The sequence below is a fragment of the Corythoichthys intestinalis genome, chromosome 3, assembly GCF_030265065.1.
Source record: "Corythoichthys intestinalis isolate RoL2023-P3 chromosome 3, ASM3026506v1, whole genome shotgun sequence".
NCBI lineage: Eukaryota > Metazoa > Chordata > Actinopteri > Syngnathiformes > Syngnathidae > Corythoichthys > Corythoichthys intestinalis.
In genome coordinates this window covers 6,243,210-6,263,948 of record NC_080397.1, presented here as the reverse complement: position 1 = coordinate 6,263,948, position 20,739 = coordinate 6,243,210, and the positions used below count along the sequence as shown (strand labels likewise).

The 20,739-nt window shown below is 40.4% G+C and overlaps 1 protein-coding gene across 1 annotated transcript in view; it reads left to right on the top strand.

The window, feature by feature from the left end:
* The first annotated feature begins 3,055 nt into the window (after positions 1-3,055).
* wdfy3 (WD repeat and FYVE domain containing 3) overlaps positions 3,056-20,739 on the top strand; it is a 146,041-nt gene continuing 128,357 nt past the window's right edge. Inside the window, exons 1-2 of the mRNA XM_057831026.1 lie at positions 3,056-3,340; positions 15,294-19,837. Of these exons, the coding sequence (XP_057687009.1) occupies positions 19,809-19,837 (29 nt within the window). The 5' untranslated portion in view covers positions 3,056-3,340; positions 15,294-19,808. The remainder of the gene's footprint in view (positions 3,341-15,293; positions 19,838-20,739) is intronic.

Below are 20,739 nucleotides of genomic sequence, written 5' to 3'. Positions count from 1 at the left end.
GGCGCCCCCTTGAATTTTTCAAAAAGGCGTTTCCTATTAGGTTTTTTTAACGTAGCGCAATGAAATTTGGGGAGTCGATACCTTGTGCAAAACTGCTCCAAAAAGTCTCTTGTACCCATATTCCAAACCCAACAGGAAATCGGGTATTTTGGATCGAATGTGAAATTTTTATCAATTAACAGGGTGCACATTTGAGACCTTGTCACAGAGGGAATCAGTTGGATCATCTTCAAAATTGGTTAGACAATTCAGGAGACATATGAAATCTAAACTTTTCAAAATGGTGCGTTTTCATTCATGGGTCTGACCTGGGCGTGGTGCCAAAGTCGGCCATTTTTTCGGCAAAATGACAAATTCAGTAAAGGACTAATAGCTCCTTGAAACAACGTTCAATCTTTTTCATATCTGGCATGTATATGCGGCATCCCACCCTTAACACGAGTGCATTGAAATATTACTCATTAGGCCTAGCGCCCCCTAGTGGGAACAGGAAATGCCTTTTTTACGAAACAGGCTCCTCCTCCAAGGAAAAAAAATCTATTCACCTCAAACCTGCATCAGGGGAGCCTTAAGACATGTGTTCAGGTGCCTGATGAAAAATACTGAGGTTTGGTTGAAGCAGAAGGGTCCAACAGGAGAAGTAAAAATGACTGAAGCCATTTCGTCTCACCACAAGTTTTGAACAGTCATAACTTCTACAACATATCTGCGCCAAACATATCGTGCTTGTTGAGTCATAGTCTGAAGGGTCCTGTAGGGGTCATTTGCATCAACCCTACAGCGCCAACTAGTGGCAATAGAAAGTCACTCATTTTTTAAAATATATGTCCAGTTCTTTTCAGGTTGGTCATTGTAGTTTCAAGACCTTTTAAAATACTTATTTTACGGCTCATGTCCACATGTCTCTGTCTGTTGCTGTGATGACCCTTTATTCGCTCCTTTTTTGTAGTCCTCTGTCCAATAGGGGTTTTTATCTCTTAGGTGTGTGAATGTAAAGAGGCAACTTTCGCGCGTGTTAGGTTCTAATGAGATGATTAGAGAGGATGATCTGCCACCACCCTGACCTGCACACTGTCCGAGTTGCATGACGTCCGAGTTGCGCTAGATTGCGAGGGCCCGTTCAGTCCTGCTTGCAGGCCTAGTTTCTAGTAGATTTACACTGAAAACAAGTTAAGCTTTTTTCTCCATTTTAAGAAGGTGAAGTTTTGCAGTGCATATATATTGGTTTGTTTAGGTGGTACACCGTTCGATTCAAACCTTTGTTTTCAAAAACTACTCAAGAAACATTTTGAAAACTTCCAGAATAAGTGTCTGGATTTTATAAGCAAATTTAAATTCAGCCAAAAATTTTACTCAAGTAAGAGTAGCGTTACTTCAAAATAATATTAGTCAAGTAAGAGTAAAAGTAGTCATCCACATCCACTTCCCCCTTACTAAAGTTGTTTTTTTTTCATATATAACAAACGGTGACAGTGGCAGTCAGATACCATTGTAATTCTCTTCAGGTCATTCATTGTCAGACAGAAGCAGTACGGCACAACGTTACGCTAAAAAAAGTTAAAAATATAAAAATGGCTTACCTCTTTGTCCTCTGAAAGACCATGCCAACCCACCATAATGTTTACTGCATATGAAACGTGAATAGATACGCCGAGCTGGTGTTAAAGTCCGCACAAGTTGATTCGGTCTTCACATTTTTTTCCTCCCGAGTTTTTGGTTTCCGGAAACGTAATGAAGAAAACATCCTTCATGTGTCGTAATGTCTAGAGTCGTTTCTACAAGTTCCAAAAAAGCAATGCGTGATCGGCTTGTTCGTTTTTGAAAGATTACCGGAGAAAAGTAGCACTAATTACGTTGGGTCTATGCGAGGGCGGGTCTATAATGTCCCACTTCGGCTTTACTTCCGCTTTACGATGCGACGTCACGGTCTAAAAATAGCCTGCGTGCAGTATGCCATTCCAATGAGAAAAAAAATACATAAATGAGGCATTATTCGTCCAAAGAGCATTGACGCCCTCTGGTGGTGAAAATAATTCCTAGTTTGAATAGTGAAGACTTCCTTCATAATTACTATTTAGAAATTAAAATGAGCATATATCCGGTTTTCCTTGGTCAATTAGTGCCAAATAAAAACTGGGAAGGAGGTTGAAATCCACACTTTCGAGTCATGTTGGAAGCAGCGCTCACTATCAAATACTTCATTTTTCTACGGTGCTAAAGTCACCACATGATTCAGCAGGCTGGCGTGAAGCTATAACGGCAAGCTTGCGTCTGATTGGTATAATGGAGTCATGTGATTATTTTTGCGACGTCTCATTGCTGTGAACGTGTGTAAATGTCAAGTCATCAGTCAATCAAACTTGCGTTTGAGGGGGGAAAATGGACAAGCACATTCAGCAAGTGAAGAGGGGTCAATGCAAGTCTCAACATATTAAAAGTACTTTAATTCATTTAATAATGGTAGGGTTAATTCTAACCTTACAACATGGGATGACAATTTAAATTATCTATATATTTGAAGTCATTATATAATGCAAATAAGGTTGCGTAAAAGTTGGTGGGGACAATTTAAGCATCCTGAAAAGTTGGTAGTGATATGTCCCTACAGTCCCTATGCAAACCTACGCCCTTGATTAAGAGTAGTGTTTTTTCTTCACAAATCTACTCAAGTAAAAGTAAAAAGTAAATCTTAGTGAAACTACTCTTAGAAATACATTTTTCTCAAAAAGTTACTCAAGTAAATGTAACAGAGTACATGTAAAGCGTTACTACCCACCTCTGGCCGTAACCGTGGGACTACCCGATGCGCAATATTGCCCTCTGGTGGTTGAGTAAGTGTGGCAACCAACCCATGGGCTAAGCAACTCCGTTTTAGGTAATGAACAGTCTACACACGCCTTTTCACGTGTCACGTTTTTGAAAATTGGTCCAAATTTAGCGATAAGATGGGTGCATTCCTGGTGATTTTTTTCACCTGGACTTGTCTTCTTACTTCCTCCCGGCAGATGTCACCCTCGCTCTTCGACATGTCGTCCCCAGCTGACTGGCTGCTCACTCAGTCGCTGCTGTGCTCCACTGGAGGGATGCTCGCAGACCGGCTTGGACGACGACGAGCTCCGTGCTAAGATTTTTTTCCCTCCTCTGTGTGTGGATGTTTTGCGAGGAAAAAATGGCCACCGGCCGGCGGTGAAGCATCAACAGCGGGATTGTCGGACCGAGGCGTCCCGTGAAACCCTATGGATGTACGTGGAGGCCGCCCGCCCGGAGCTAATCGACGCGCCGCCGCTCTCCTCCCCTCTCATTCCGGGCCAAGTGTTTTGCTGTGACCACTACTTGGCTGGTAAGTCCTATGTGCTAAACGGAGGCTAAACAGGGAAGCTAAATGGCTAGCGGGCGGAGTAGCATAAACAAGCCCTGTACCGTCTCGGCTATTTCACTACCCACACCCAATTCGGCCTAAATGTATCTTGTACCTCGTCATTTTTGAAACATAGCGTTAATTATTCATGTTGCGATACCTGCTATCTTATATTTGTTTCGGAATGGGTTTAAATGTGACACTTGGAGATGCTAGCGGGATCAGCTGGGAGCTAACTAACGGACCTCTGTGCACTGAAATGCCGCCTGCAGAGCAATCTCGACCGGGGAGACGTTGTTGGGCTTCCCGGTACCGGAACGGTCGCTACTACGGAGGCGAACGAGCGGCCGGGCATTGACGCGTCTTTGATTTATCAGACGATCATGAGTAGTAGATGGGGGAGGGGTGTTATGGTTACGGTACCGGGTGGCTGGTTCCGTTCGAGAGTGACGTTACAGAGGAAATGACTGGCATTTTAGTCCGTTTACGACGGGCCTCGGTGCGGTTTTATCGCGGTCGCTCGCTGCGGGATTACTACCGGCGACGAGCCGTAGTCTGGTGGAAAATATGTATGCAGCGCAGTAATTTGTAACAAACGTGTCTTGTTGACATGTGTGCCGTGATGGAAACACACATACGTTACCTGTGTGGAATGATGGTCATGGTCAGATATGCCTAACAAGCATATGTGTAGCAAATAGTGATAGTATGTAGGTAATATCAGGTGTTACATGTGAAAGACATGTCTTGATGTTGATCTTTTTGGCTTCCGATCTGAACCGATTTTTTCCCAAATGTTTTGTCAATCCGATACTCATATTTGTAGACCAATAATATTAGGGCTGCAGCTATCGATTATTTTAGTAGTCGGTTAAGCAATGAACTAGTTAGTTCGAATAATCGAGTAATCGGATAAGGAACATAAAAACTTAAAATACCTGATCTCTAGCCTCAAACGGCAGGATCTAAATTCTAAGAACAACAACAAAAGAACAATTGACTAACTTACATGTCAAATGTCCGCTAGTTTAAATGCTGTCAAACTATAAACTAAGTTACGAATGCAATAAAAAAACATTTTCTCAAACAATAACTTAGTTTTTTATTTATGGCTGGATTCAGCCATGTGAAATGAGATACGTCTTATTCATTGTTGCCATTAGAGGGCAGGTTATCCACCCAAATCAATAAAACTAAATGCAAACACTTTCCAAACAAACCATTACAATGACAATTTAAGTAAACGAATACTCGAAGCAGCAAAATTTAATTCAAAATTTTTTCTTATCGAATAACTCGAGTTCATCGATTAATCGTTGCAGCACTAAATAAAATAATACAACCAGTTGATGACAAATCATATTTTTTTGTATTAGAAGTGAGCCCTACTGTTACCTGCTCAAGATATGTTACTATCATTAGTTTCCAAGTAGTCCCGCGCAACGTACATGGTTACCTAGTGGTTTGATCTACAGCTCTCATTTTCAGAGTGTGCGCAGTATTTTTGAACCAAACAAGAGCACACAACAAAGAGCACTGGAGATATGAAGAGCTAAGATGACGAAATATGACGAAGCATATGTAGCGTTTGGCTTTTCGCTGTGACTTTTAATACAGTGGGAGACGAGGAAAGACTGTCTGTTTGACTGTTCAGTCTGTTTACTGAGTCTACAATGTTTGCAGTTAACACCAGGAAGCCAAATCAATTAAGGTGTCACATAAAGACATTAGACCTCAATCACATTGATAAGCCGCTTGATTTATTTTCACCAAAACAACAATTAGCGTGCACTGTGAGCATCATATAAGGTGGCATGCTAAGTTGCTCTGTGCAAACTAACCCCATGACACAGCAAAGGAGCTGATACTGCCTGCAGAAAAAATAAAAACGGTCCCTGTGTTCAATGACACTGTCGTTAACTCTTTCAGCAACATTGACAATGATAGACATATAATCATGTTGGTTTTAATTACTAAATTTTAACTCTTTAAATGTATCCTTAGTAGACGTCCAATCCATTTGAAGTGGAAGGGTTGGTAGCCGTCTTCAATGGCAGCCAATACATTAACAAGGAAAATGCAAAAATATTCTCCATTACTGTCAAGAGAAGAGCAAAATCAGATCAAATCTTAATCCTTTTCCTGAGGTTAGTATCACAATAGCCCCTTTCACAAACATATCCCGGTAAATTCCCGTGTAAAGGTGACGTGGGATTTACTCGCGTCATTGCTTTTATGCATGTAGAGATATCCTGGGAATGACGAGGATTGGACACTTTCACAGACTTGTCCCGTGTTGCCCACTGCCGCTGTCTGTGCGGGGAGGGCGGCTGGCGCGATTTTGTAACCCAGGCATCACGTCATTTTTGGTTAGCATCGGCTGTCACAATGTTGGTCAAATCGTGTTTTGTTCCAGAGCTGGTTGTGGGAGCGTCCCCGACCTGGTAACTGCAGCCAATTCAAGCTCATCAAGACCGTATTTAAGCCCAGGCGGTCCCAGAGAAGGGTGACGAGAAATTAACTTGCTGGGCGCCATTCGACACCTTGTACTCTCGAATTTCGTGCATTTGGTAGCTTGTTCGTCTGCCGCCCTTGTTTGAAATCCCCTACTTTCTGCTGGTATTTGAGTGTACAGTACTACCTCCACATACGATCACTTCAACACACGATATTTTCGACATCCGACGTAAAATTTGACTCGCCATATGTTTCAACATTCGACGACATGCTCTAAATAGGACAATCTATAACATACCACAGTTTCTTTGTTTTCCAGCAATTATTATTGTGGTAACATTGCCAAAGAAATCACCAGCTTCGCCAGGTTTCTAATCATTTATTCCATCAACCTGTGCAACACAACACGCCTAGTGTCCCCCGCAGCAAGTAAACAAAGTGAAATTAAAAAGGCTCACTCTATCAAGTCAGCCACGCGATGCGTTCAGGTACACCAAGCAAACACATTCGCAATATTAGAACTCGGTTTGTTGCATTATTACAGTTATTATTATTATTACTATTATTATATTATTATTCCGATTTTGTTCATAATTTATTTGTTTTGCTCTTTGTAATTGATATTTGCAATAGTAACATCAGTATTTACTAAGAATTTAGTGTAGGTTCGGGCTGTGGAAGGAATTGATGGAATTATAATGTATTCTTATGGAAAAATCCTACTCGACATACAACCATTTCGACTTACAAACAAGGTGGTGGAACTAATTAACTTTGTATGTAGAGGTACCAATGTATTTATTTTGTTGTTTTTATCCCCGTCGACCTACTGTCACGGACCTATTGTGTTATTCCCCACTTTCCGCGATCGCATGTATTTTTGTTTGTACTTAATAAACCCTTAAACGCCTCCGTCCGTTGTTTTTTGCTTTGAGGTACAACCTTGTTTCCGCAGTTGCGGACGCTAACATCGGCAACAAAATAAACTGCACATTTCCAAAGATGCACGATGGACTCTCTTCCTCGGCTCTACGATCCAGTAGCAATTTAATTTCGTTATGTTTTCAGTTTAATTTAGCTACTCTAGCTTGCTATGTTGATAATTGCGATGTTTGTTTACCGCTTTTAGTGAAACTGCAAAGAAAGAGGAAGTGACGATCGGCCTGCCATGATATTTACGTCATGAGCCATCTTGTTATGACCCGGGAATTTAACGCTTGCTTTCACATACGCCTCGTTGCGGGAAATTCCCAGACATTATACTAAGACGCGACCCGTGAAATGTCCACGTAATCTCCGTGTCAGCAAACCCGGGAAATTGTGTTCACATACAAGGTCATTTAAACAGTATTCTGGTGTATGTGAAAGGGGCTCAATTGTATTGTATTGTGAGGCACCCAGAATTTCCCACCCCTATTAGACGTATAGCAAAGATGCGTCACACATGGTGTAACAAAAACATTTGATTTATATGCACGTGGTAGAAACACAGGTCTAGTAAAACATCTGCTGTTACACGTACAATAACATGACATATATAATAGAGGAACATGACAGATTACGATTGTTTACCTTTGCTAGAAACGTTGTGTTACAAGTGGATTATGAAAATACTTTGTGGTACAATGATGTAATGCATACAGCACAATAATTACACTTTAGTGGTGTAATAAGTGACACACACACATGATGCAATACATGTGTGAAACATACAAAGCCTTATAATGCGTTACATGTATGAGAAACACAATGACAGACTGCATGTTCAACAGAAACCTAATGACAGGCTGTACGTTAAACAAAAAAGTAATGACCGGTTACAAGTGTGCGTGGGATATGTAGACTTGAGTCACGTGATGCTTTGTTGACGCAGCACACTCAATGCAAACTTCCCTCGCGTTGTAGGTCTACGCAGTCACACTCTGAGCGAACTGCTGCTTTTTGTGCTTCTTGAGAAGAGGCAGCCATAAAAGCATGAGGGAAAAAAAATTAATTAGCGCCCAGGGGAGCTCCTTGTCCCACTCGTCACCAGAGAAGGGCAAGAAAAAACATCTTCCATGCTGCAATGTGCTTCTACTCTGAGTGGTGTATATAATTTTTTTTTTTTTTGCATTGAGTTGTGAGCAACAGTTTGACATCAGGGTTTCACCCAGTGCTTTATAAGCCTGGCGGGCCGCCTGGCTTTTCCAGCCTTATTCGCTAGGCTAAAACAGTGTTACAAAATAAAGTATACAAATTACATATATTAACTAGTGATGCACAATAATACATTTTTCAAACCATACCGATAACCGATCATTTCCTCCTCATTCCAACTGATAACCGATAATGTCAAGCCGATAATTCTATTAAAAGATTATTGTAAAATTTTAAAATATACACAAGAGAAAATATTACTGTGCAAAAAATTAATGCATATTGCTTTATTTATATGCTTTTTTTCAACATCAAATGTGAACAAGTTGTAAATTCCAACATCTAAATAAAGACAGATTGTCTGACATTGTGTAATGGTAAACCTTTGGGAACAATTACTTACAGAGTAAATACCTAAATTGCACAAAAATGCCTTTAAAATTAAGCCATTCCTAACATATAACGTTACTTCACTGCAAAAACACCTCCTTAAAACTAGTTAAATTCCCTTGTTTTCAGTGTAAATCTATTGGAAATAAGGGAAATTATTTGACAGCGCTTCAAGAATATTTCACTCAGATTTCTTGAAGAAAAACAGCTCGCTGAAAATAATCTTAACAGCCTTCTTTTAAGCAATAAATTGTTATACTCAATCCTAAAAAACTTGTCAGAAATGTTCTTTTTTCAAGAATAGGTCTGGTTCAAAACATTATTTGAAAGCAATTTTTTCTTGATTTAGGTGAAAAATTACTTTTTTTTTTTTTTTTTTTTTTTAAAGATGTATGGGCTTAATAAGGACAAATGGCAATATTTACTTCAAGTAAGTGGAACAATCTGGCGCATTCATCTGTTAAATAGTCTTTAACACTCAAAACAAGAAGGGGAAAATTATTTGACTAGATTTAAGAAGAGTGATCTGATGAAGACGTCATAAATTTACTGCGCACTGAATGCATTACTGACTGGCTGAGTTCTTTGTGAGTGTGGTTTGGTGCATGTTGAAATTATCATCTAACCACTGTGCCGTCATGATAAGCATGCTTACTTGACATCACTTCTCCAAATGTCCGTGGTGAAACTGATGTGATCGGCATGTTTTTCATGAAGAATGGTGGTCGTATAAACTGCATTATTTTTTCATCCGGGGCTTAGGCTCTCGGGTCACTTCGGTCTCTCATCCGGCATCCCCTCCCGCCTGTGCCATTCAGTCTGTCCGGTCGCCAAATTAGCACCCGTGCAAGGTCTCTGTCTGGCTGTGGTGCTCGATTAGTTGAACCGGAGATGAGTGATGGCAGCAGCTACGTTCGTACCGGATGTTTGCCCGCCGCGGCGTATTCGGGGCCTGGCTTTGCTCCGGACGGAGGCGCGCGCCTCGCGTCCCGAACGCCGTGGGGGAACAAACGAGAAATCGGAGTGTTCGCCGGAGGTCCCACTGCCGGGGAACCGGGCTCGGCCCACCTGCCCGCCCTGCCTAGGACGAGGCGGCCTGCCGGACCGGCCAGAGTGGCGGGCTCCGTCGGAAGACGGCTACTTGTTGACTATTGGTCTCGTGCTGGTGTTTAGCCTTAGATGGAGTTTACCACCCGCTTTGGGCTGCATTCCCAAACAACCCGACTCCGGGAAGGCCGCAGCGTCTCTCCATCGTCACAAGCCCCGTAGTTTCGCTTAGTTTATGTGTGTTTAGCTTTAGCATTCGTGCTAGCAGCAGCCTAGTATTCATTCCTAAAATCTTTGTGACGCAGTTTTTAAATAGCTGATCGGGTTAGTGGTGTTGAATGAGGACGCTTTCTTTCTGCCTTGTGGAACTTATGCAGTGCATGTTTTGCAGATGGCGAGAGCGTCGTTTGTTTCATACAGGGAAAAATCAACCCACGCTAGGGAGAGAGCAGCCATGATATCGCCTTAACCCTGTTCTGTAACGCCGCCTCCTCTATGACTCCATACTCCTCAACCCCTCCTCCCTCAGGGGCTTCAGAGAGAGGAGGGGTTGAAGAGGCGGCAGTGGAGAAGTTGATAAAACTGTTTCGGTTGCGCACATTTGGAGGCTAAATCAAGTATATAATTATTGGATTGCATTATTGGTTGAATTTTATTTTCATCTGGATTATCTGTGTGACGTCATAACTGCCATTATCGGCCGATATTATCGTGCATCTTTAACATTAACTTTGTCTCGTGATAAATTTGAAAGCGTTACATCTTATGGGTTGTATGTAAACAAACCGGTCCCAGCTTTTTGCCATTGAACTGAATTCTATTGTGTATTTGTTTGTTAAAACTCTTATTTTTAGACTGTGCCTTTTTGTAAGAATCCACATTTAAGTATTACTAATAATAGAGGTCGACCGAAATATGGGCTGGCCGACACATGGCTTATGGTGTTTACGAGATTTTGCAAGGGAATTTAGCGGAACAAGTCAGGTTCAGTTTTTATACACCTTTTTTTATAGAGCAGTCACACATGTATATAATAAATCACCAACTATGTAAAGTCATGGTGCCACTCTGAAGGTACAAAGAAAGTGAGTCTGAGTTGTTCTGCCAACCTTAGGAACGCTAATTTCCTTTGTTAAATTTTGAAAGCGCCATAATATGTTTTAATAAAATACTTGTGTTTTATTATTAAAACTGAGCCACATCAGAGGGATCAAAGAGCTACATGTGGCTCCGGAGCTGCGAGTTGCTGACCCCTGCACTCGGCCAAATTAATCCTTTAAATCTCAGGTCATCATTGTAATTTTGAAGCTGTTGAAGCATTTAAAAAATGCTTTTCATAATGTACATGCTTTAAAAAAAAAAAGTATATCGGCCTCAAATATTGGCTTACAAAATCGCCTTTGCATATCGGCAATTGGCTGAAAATTTTTGGGGGGATAACGGTATCGGGATTGGCCTTTGAAAATCCCATATCGGTCCACCTCTAGTTGATAAATTGCTTTAAATGATAATACACTAAAAGGCAGTTTATTTTTAAAAAACAATTCAACACAACGTACTTATAAAGTGCGTTATTTCACATGCAAATCAGCAAGACGCATTTAACAAATGGAAATAAAAACTAGGAAAATAATGATCATAATTTCAAAATCCCTGTCATCTTAACTTGTCAGCTGCCATTGACTGCCATTCACGTCTAATCCATTTGAAGTGGGAGCGTTGGCAGCGAATGAACGAATGTTCATTCTCGCTGCTAGCCTCCCAGTTCAAATGAATTAGACGTCTACTAGTGAGAAACTCATTTAAAGAGTTTTAATTTTTAAGAGCCACATGATTGGACATCTAAAAATGCCAATAGCACAGATTTATTTTGATTTCGGGGAAACGTTGGACATACAGGTGTTTTATGGTGGCAGTTAAATCATATCAGATTTAGTAGTTAGTTGAGAATCACTGCAATATCGTATACTTCGGGTTTGTTTAAGAATCAGTGGAGATTTTACCTCCAATCTCTAGAAGACACCCTCAGGGGCTTTGTAACTGGTTTCTCCGGAGCTTCCTGCTTTTATTTTTTGAAGATGTATCAAATCATTATTACAACTCACCATGCTGCCGGTAGCAAGATAGTTAAGCAGGTGAGCTGATCCCATTTGCTCCCCTGTCTGTGAAACCGTCGGGACTTTTGACTTTGAGAGCAGGGACTTGGCTCAGGCTTAAAGGAATAACCGCCATTTTAAGGGCGTTATGGGCGAATTCCAAGTTCGCGTGTCTTTGAGGCAAAGACAGAAACAAAGAGCAGAGCTTCAACAAAAGCAATGACAGTATTTCTTTACTTGCTTGAGGGCTTGCTTCCAAGTAGAGGTCTGTAATGACACTCTCGGTCTGAGACTGAGTGACCGTTTCTTTACTTTCACAGTATTTTCTACGCCGAAGTCCTTCTTCTGTGTTTTCACATATTTCAAGATTACAGGGAATCATTTTTCCATGAGGTGAATTAATCTAATATAATTCAAGTCGCATGTTCCGCTTCGTGTAAAAATGAAGTGGTAGCAGACGGTCCCAATTTTGGAATACTTTCACATAAGCACGTATCGACGTCACCTCTTTTATCCTAGTCTACCATTACTCGTCAAAACAGATTGTCATGTCCCTGCACATAGTAAAACATAAGACACTGCCACTGGTGCACTTTCAATCACTTTATCGAGTAATAAAACAAACATTTACAGTAACAAGCATTTTCATATACAAACTGCTAGTGGTAAAAACTAACAAATTTTGTCACTCAACACGTAACTCAATCTGCACTCTGGTTCACTAATATCCATGTCACTCACTCACTTAATGTATTTGTATTTTTATCAAACTTTTTATTAATCCAGATTAGTGCCGCAACGATTAATCGATTAACTCTAGTATTCGATTAGAAAAAAATATTCGAATTAAATTTTATTGCTTCGAGTATTCGTTTAATTAAAGTGGCGTTGTAATGGTTTATTTTGAAAGTGTTTACATTTGGATCAATTATAAAAAAAAACATAATATCGCTTTTCATTTTTATGCTGATGACCTGCAGCTTTATCTGCCCTTGAGACCTAACAAAGAAACTGCTCTTGCTAAATTGATGGGGTGCATATCTGATGTGAAGCAGTGGCTTGCACAAAACTTTTTACACCTTAACGAGAGCAAAACTGAATTTATTACTTTTGGCACACCTTCCATGATGAAAGCCCTTGAGCCCAACTCTGGCGCTCCGGCTGACATTTTTAAGACACACGTTAAAAATCTCGGAGTGATATTCGATAGCAGGCTTAACTTTGGAAAACAGATTAGTTCCGTTGTAAGAGCAAGTTTTTTCCAGCTTCGTCTCTTAGCCAAAGTGAAGCCTTTTCTTAGTCGCCACGACCTTGAAAAAGCAATTCACGCTTTTATAAGTTCAAGGCTGGACTACTGCAATGCACTTTATGTTGGCCTACCCAAGTCCTCGATCTCTCGGCTGCAACTTGTTCAAAATGCTGCTGCTCGATTTTTAACAGGTACACCTAGACGTGAGCATATTACCCCCGTGCTATCATCACTCCACTGGCTTCCAGTCCATTTTAGAATTGATTTCAAACTTTTACTGTTTGTTTTTAATTCTATTAATGGCCAGGCTCCATCTTATCTATCGGAAATTTTAACTTTTCGTAACTCTGGCAGGACTCTTCGCTCGACCGGCCATCTTCTTTTAGATGTTCCAAGGTCAAAACTTAAACAGTGGGGAGACCGATCCTTTGCGGTTGCTGCCCCCAGGCTGTGGAACAGCCTTCCCCCCGAAATCCGTACCACCACGGATGTAGGTCTTTTTAAGTCTCGGCTAAAAACACACCTTTTTAGACTCGCCTTTTACAAAGATTAGGATAGCCTGGTTTTATTAGCTTAAGGGCTTTTTTAATGTTTTTTCGATTCTACCGGTTTTATTGTTTTGCTTGCTGGAATGTTATTGCGATGCGCTCTTTGTTTTATTTTATTTTATTTTTTTTTAAATGTCATTGTATAATATTTTCCTGCCTTTTATTTATCTTGAGCCAGGTTTTGTTGTAAAGCACTTTGAGGGCCTTTCGGGTTTTGTAAAGGGCTATATAAATAAATTTTGATTGATTGATTGATTGACATTTTGTTTTATTGATTAGGGTGGATACACTACCCTCTTGTCTGCCTTATTTCGCATGGCTGAATCCAACTGCTCCCTGTTAAGACCAACATAGGTTTTTGTTTGAGCTAATGTTTTTTATGCATTCATAATTTTGTTTATAGCTATGTTTGGCTGTTTATTGTGGGAATATGTGTCTGAACTATTTGTTAAGAGCATTGTACAAAAAAGTTGGCATTTTATAGCATTTAAGCTAGCGGACTTTTGCTATTTAGGTTAGCCAACAGTTCTTTTGCTGTACATAGATCCTAATTTTTTTGTATACTGTCCCAGGCTCAGCTCAGGTATTTTCATTTTTCATGTTCCTTATGCGAATACTCGATTATTCGAACTAACTAGTTCATCGATTAATCGACTACTAAAATAATTGATAGCTCTAGCCCTAATCCAGATAACACAATTGAGAAGAAACTTAGATTAGCATGGTGAGGGTTAGACAATAAGGGAAATTCACTGGCCCACTATCAAAACCACTGGCCCAGGTCAAATTAGACTGTCGTTATGACGATATTATTTTTTCCGTAGTCAGGCGGATGAATTATCACATGTTAAAATCACAAAGATGAACAACCAGCGTCTGCTTTAACTAAAACTACCCAAACATTTATAGGTTTTCATATTTCAATGAGGATAGCATGCAAACAGTGACAGAAGGGGAAAAAAGAGTGAGTAAACCCTCTGCCTAAGGAGACTCAAAGAGCAATTGAAACCAATTTTTACCAAACAATTTAAGTTGCTTAAGTTGTGTGTGCCCAATCGCTGATGAGAAGTTTAAAGCTGCCCTAACCACTACAAAACACACACTTGGTAAAAATTGTCTTGATGAGAAGCATCGTCTGATGTGCATCATGGCTCAGTCAAAAAAGCTGTCTGCGATCAAGGACCGTTGATTTGTAGAAAGCTGGATAAGGATACAAAACCATCTCTAAAAGTCTGGATGTTGAAGGGAAAAGAAACCGTCATCGCACACACCATATAATTGTTTGCATTAGTCTAACTCTAACACATTCATCTAACTATTGTTTAACCCTTTAAGGTCTGGGCCTATTTTGTCTGATTTTGCATGCCTTTGAAGTTGCCTTTATATTTCAAAGAAATAATTGTTTACGATGGCCTGGTTTGGTCCCTTTTTTTTGTGACACCTTGAACTTCATGTCCAAACTGTTGTTTCCTTCACTGACCAATTATAAATCATCATTTTGGGCCCCAAAAGACCAAAAATTCTAAAATCGTTTTGTCAAAATGTTTAATATTGATGTCCAATTGACAGCCAAACATGCGTAACGAACCGTTTTGAAACTTTGTAATATTTATTCAACATGTTAGGATGAATATTCAACCAAAAAAAATTAGAATTAATAGTCTTATATTTGACAATTCAACATAAACAACAGGTATAGCCAGAGGCGTTTTTTGCCTTTATACATGCTCTAGTCAAAACAGGTTATATACAGCAGACCGAACAGTGAAAAAAAATATACCATCTAACACAAAAAGTGTTTAGAGGCCATCTCTTTATGAGTTTAGGTATTGCGGCCCATCACCTGATAAAAACTATGTACACACAATCAAGCTTCTTGAACACACATTTATTTACACAAATTGAGAAGACTGTGGGGAAAAAAAAAATATATATATATATATATATATAACTTTGGGGGAAAAAAAGTATTTTCAAAAATATTTACAATAAACAAGTTAAATTTTTTTCAGGCATGCCACTCCGAAAAGCAGTTTCGTCCTGGAATTCGACACAGGGTGACGTCACACAGCCCACACTTCCATGGGGTGTCGGTCCTCTTTCCACCCTTCCACCCTTCCATTTTCATTTCACTTTACTTTCATTGTCACTATAAATGTACATGAAAAAAAGTCAGTATTTATGAAAATAATAAAGTATAAAATAAAAATATATACAGCAATAAATAATAATGGAAATCTATATGTATGACAATAGGAAGAATACCATAGCTGAATATGTGCTACATCCCTAATCTTCATATAGAAAGAAGATCACCACAATTATAAATTCCTGCCTTGGATACACACAGTGCACGTACGACTTTGATCTGATATGCACAGTTTATGATTATATACACAAACACACACTTATATTGCATCAAAATTAACTTTGTCTTGCAATATCAAAAGAAACTTTTAAAAGAAACTTTTTCAGCATAAAAAAAAAAAAAAAAAAAGTGAGTTTGCTTACCTCTGCTCGTCGATGGCGTCACCCACGTGTTCAAATCCGTCACTATCTTCACTCGAGGACTCTTCTGAAGAAGACGATGATGACGAATTTGGACCATCCTCTTCCTCAAGTTGATCAAAAAGCACAATTGCTTGCGCTAAATTTAGTTTTCCGTTCATTCTCAAAGTCACACAAAGTCGCTGCTCGATCCAAACGGCCGTCGCTCGCCACCTCGCTGCTTCAGAACACTCCTCCCTCTCGTTCGGTGGAACCTCGCACGGCAGTTATATTTATTTTTTAAAAAAACGCATTTTGTGCTTCTACTGTGACTTCGAAAGGGTTTGTTTGATTTGTGTTTTTTTCATGGAGCTTCCGTTTTGAAAAAGGACAAGAAATGATGGAAATATAGACATAAACAAATGATCCATGCAGTGATTTAATGTTTTTTTGAGAGGACAATAAAACTATAAAACTTAAATGACAATATCTCACGTTTTAGTTGGTCGATTGACTTCAAATAATAACGAGAGTAAACCGCAAATTCCGCACTTTAAAACGAGACCAACCAACGGCATGTGGGTGACGTAATCAAAACGTGAGGGCGCTTCAAAGACAACGTGCGCTGAGGACGCGCCGTCGCGTCCTTCGACTCTCAAGGGTTAAGCAGACTCCACTACATGCCCTTTGACACAATAAAGTGAATCACCTTATCCGGGCTAATGAGGGGGAGATGAGAAAAATGGTACAGTTTCTCGTAGGCACCGTCTAACTGTTTGCATTACTCTAACACACGTAATATAATTAATCAGGAAATAGTATCGTTTTCATATTTACTGTAGGACTGCACTACTAATATAAAATAAATAGCACACCATAGTTTAATGAGAAGAAAGAGAAGAGATACACAATGCCGTCTCATCACAGAAGCCGAACGCGTGCGTCACGAACAAGATTGACGCACCAACTCTTGCAATCTGCTCTCCCAGCAAACTCCAAAGACAAAGCGCTTTGTCCCAAAACAAGTAGAGATAGCCCGGACAACAAAGGTCATAGCGGGCGTCCCATCCGCGCACGAACCTAAGCCGCCCAAAACCGGCCACAGAGGGGAAGACCCAAAAGCAACGCCCAGACACACCTTCGGACACACCTTCGACACGGCCCGCTCCACCAAGGACTTTAAAAAGACTGAACACTGAGATAACACAGATTTTGCTGCTCGGAAACATGTAGCCTTGTTTTGGATCCAGAATTGTCCCTATCCCCATATATATGACGTTCTATAGATGATGGTTTCTTATCCCTTCAATGTTCATCAATCGACAGTCAGAAAATTGTCTACAAATGTAGAGAGTTTGGCACGGTTGCTTCTCTCCCAAGGAGTGTCCGTCCACCAAAGATGATGCCAAGAGTTCAGCACAGAATCCTCAGAGAGGTAAAAAAGAACACTAGCGTGTCTGCTATTGACTGACAGAAATCACTGGCAGTCTAATATCTCTGTGCACACATCAACTATATGTAAAACGATGGCCAAGAATGGTGTTCATGGAAAGACTCCACGGAGGAAGACACTGCTGTCTAAAAAAAACATTGTTGCTCGTTTAATGTTCGCAAAAAGGCACTCGGACACTTCACAGAGGTTTTGGCAAAATATTTTGTGGACTGATGAAACCAAAGTTGAATTGTTTGGGAGTAACACACAATGTCATGTGTGGAGGAAAAATGGAACAGCTCACCAACATCAACACCTCATCCCCACCGTGAAGCATGGTGGAGGGAGCATCATGAATTGGGGTTGTTTTGCTGCCTCAGGGCCTGGATAACTTGCAATCATTAATGGAAGAATGAATTCAAGGTTTATCAGGATGTTTTGCAGGAAAACCTGAGGCCATCTGTCAGAGAGTTGAAGATACCAAGAGGATTGATGCTGCAAAAAGACAATGATCCAAAACACAGAAAGTAAATCAACTTTGGAAAGGTTTCAGAAGAACAAAATACACGTACTGGAGCGGCCAAGTCAAAGTCCAGACTTGAACTACATTGAGATGCTGTGGCATGACCTAAAGACAGCGATTCATGCAAGACATCCCAGAATTCTGACTGAACTACAACAGTTTTGTAGAGAGGAATGGGCCACAATTAGTCCTGATCGATGTGCCAGACTGATCTGCAGCCACAGGAAGCGTCTGGTTGAAGTTATTGCTGCCAAAAGGGGGAGGGGGGGCACAAAATATTCAATGTGATGGTTCACTTACCGTAATTTCCCGAATATAAGGCGCACCCGTGTATAATGCGCACCCCAAATTTACTTGTAAAATCTAGGGAAAATTATTGTACCCGTTTATAACGCGCACCCTAATTTTAGAAGAAAACAGAGCTTGTGTACAGATACAGAGATGTCATTTTACTGACTGGTGAAACACAGCACAAGCATAGCACATTGGTAGTTCAAAACATTACCGTAAACTGACAATATTTACGGTAATAATATGATTTGACAACTTCTCCAACTTACCAGAATCTAGGAGAAAACAAAACAGACGTGACTTTTCTTTTAAAGGCTGCTGTATAACTTGCTCGTTTCCTCATGATGAATAAATTTTTTTTTCCATGGATTGATACGGTAAAATGAAAGTGAGAACGTAAGTCGGAAATCCGTGAGAGCTCATAGCTGTCAACTCGACAGTAACAAAAGGAACTATTGTTATTTGGGTTTGAGTTTCCCGAGGGACCGATATAGTTGACGGACATAGGAAGTGTGTGTCCTTACATTTGTTATAGTCCGAATTGCGGAGCTGCAATAAACGTCGACTCAAATGAGTTTAAGAAACTAAATTCTGTGCTTTATGAAGAGTGAAAAAAGCAGAATTTAACACAGACGAAATCATTCGGCCGATTAGAGTGAAGTATTACCGAAACAAAACGGTGACGTCACGTACCGTAATGGTCGGCAACGGGTCGCCGCATACGTTTCTTCAACACAACGTGGCCGTGTCAATGAAAAAAAATCGGTTTATATATATATATATATATGTAATACATACATATTTCTGTCTCCATCCATGTACCCGTTTATAATGCGCACCATGAGTTTACAAGTTGATTTTGGGGAAAAAAAGTGCGCGTTATATTCGGGAAATTACGGTACTTATTTTTCCCCCTTCCCTTCCCCCTTCCTTTGCATACAATCCTCATTAAAATATGAAAACCTATACGTTTGGGTGGTTTTAGTTAAGGCAGACACTGTTTTTTCATCTGTGTGATTTTGACAAAGATCAGATCACTTTTTGACAGATTTCACAGATTTGATGTTGATTTTATGCAGAAATGTGAGAAATTCCAGAAGGTTCAGATACTTTTTCATTCCACTGTAATATGTGTTAGCTGCACTCCTGAAACAGAAACCAATTGAGAAGTGTTACAAGTGTATCAAACCCCTTTTATCATTTCAAGTCCATGTCTAAACGTAGAAGCAACAGTTAAATCCTAATGAGTCTTGTGATTGTTACACTAGGTACCTAAATACTGTGACACACATTTGGTCTCATAAGTGACATTTCAGCTTTTTTAGTACACATTTGACAAAAATCGCAAGTGCCGTTTTCACAAAGTACTTTACGTGCTTCACCCCCATGTTTTTCTACCTAAATGGCCCATTCCTCTGGGCATATTGGTCACTTGCCTCTACCCGTTCTTCTTCCAAAGCCACGTGCACCCCTGCGGTGTCAGGGGGGGATCAGCTGCACCAGTCTCTACAGGACGCAGACACACACACACACACACACACACACACACACACACACACACACACACACACACACACACACACATACAGTACGCGTACACTTATACGCACACAGTCACACAGCGGGCCGACTGGCAAACAAAGCCACTGGCACTGCCATGCTTCTCTCCTTCTCACGCCTTGGCGAGGGGAAGGCATGACACCGCCGTCACCACCGCCTTTCCTTGTCGAAGAGATATCGTGGAAGGAAGGGAAGAGAAGTCCGAGTCTTTAAAGAATAAATATACATGTTGAGATGCTGGCAGGACACAGAGAAAACAGCAGGTAGGGGGAAAAACAACAACCTGTCTCCGCAGCGACAGTAGTGTTTACTGCGGTTGCGGTCCGTGTCTGCCATGTTTTTTTTTGTTTTGTTTTTATCGCTTGTTCCGTTCGCCTACGCCGCACCCATTAACATTAGTCCTACATTAACATGGATGCAGCGATGCCCGGGAGATGGTCAGTGTCAGCAGCCTGGCAGAAAGGAAACAGACACAAACCATGACGATGATGATTTGCAACATCTTAAAGACGGGCGAATCGTTGTAAAGAGGAGCAACTGGTTCACTGTTTCCTAGACAGCCGTGTGTTGTGTTTTTAGTGGAGTTACAGTTAAGACTAAAATGGTGGCATTAACTGACCACCATTTACTAAAGTTACAAAGAAGTAGGCAATTTCAGAATCATCTTCATGGTGCCATTAAGTTAGAAACAGACAAGGATTTCAATTTCACACTGTGCAACTTTTCAAATCATGATCATCTCAGGAGTCAATAATAATGTTGCTTTGTTTGCTGTTTGCTCAAGTCGAACAATAAAAAAAAAACAACAAAAGACAAGTTTCACTGAGTGCAATAACATTTGTACAATGTATTGAATCAAATAAGCTACTGCTGTTCGAATGGACCCATCACAAAACTACGCTGCCAAATCACAGAAGTCTGACACCTAGCCGTAGAGTTGCATAGGAATACTGTGTGGTCGTGATTCAAAACATATTTTTTTCAAACTTTAAAACAGCAAAAACCCGGTGCTTTAACACTATGCATGGGGTACCTGTAATTCCGACACCAGGTACACTGAAAGATTGGGGGGAGGATTTTTTTTTGTAGCTTTTCAGAGGTGAAAAGAAGGCTTGCAAAATACACGCTATGGATAAGGCTCTGTTGCTGACCACGTAAATAATTG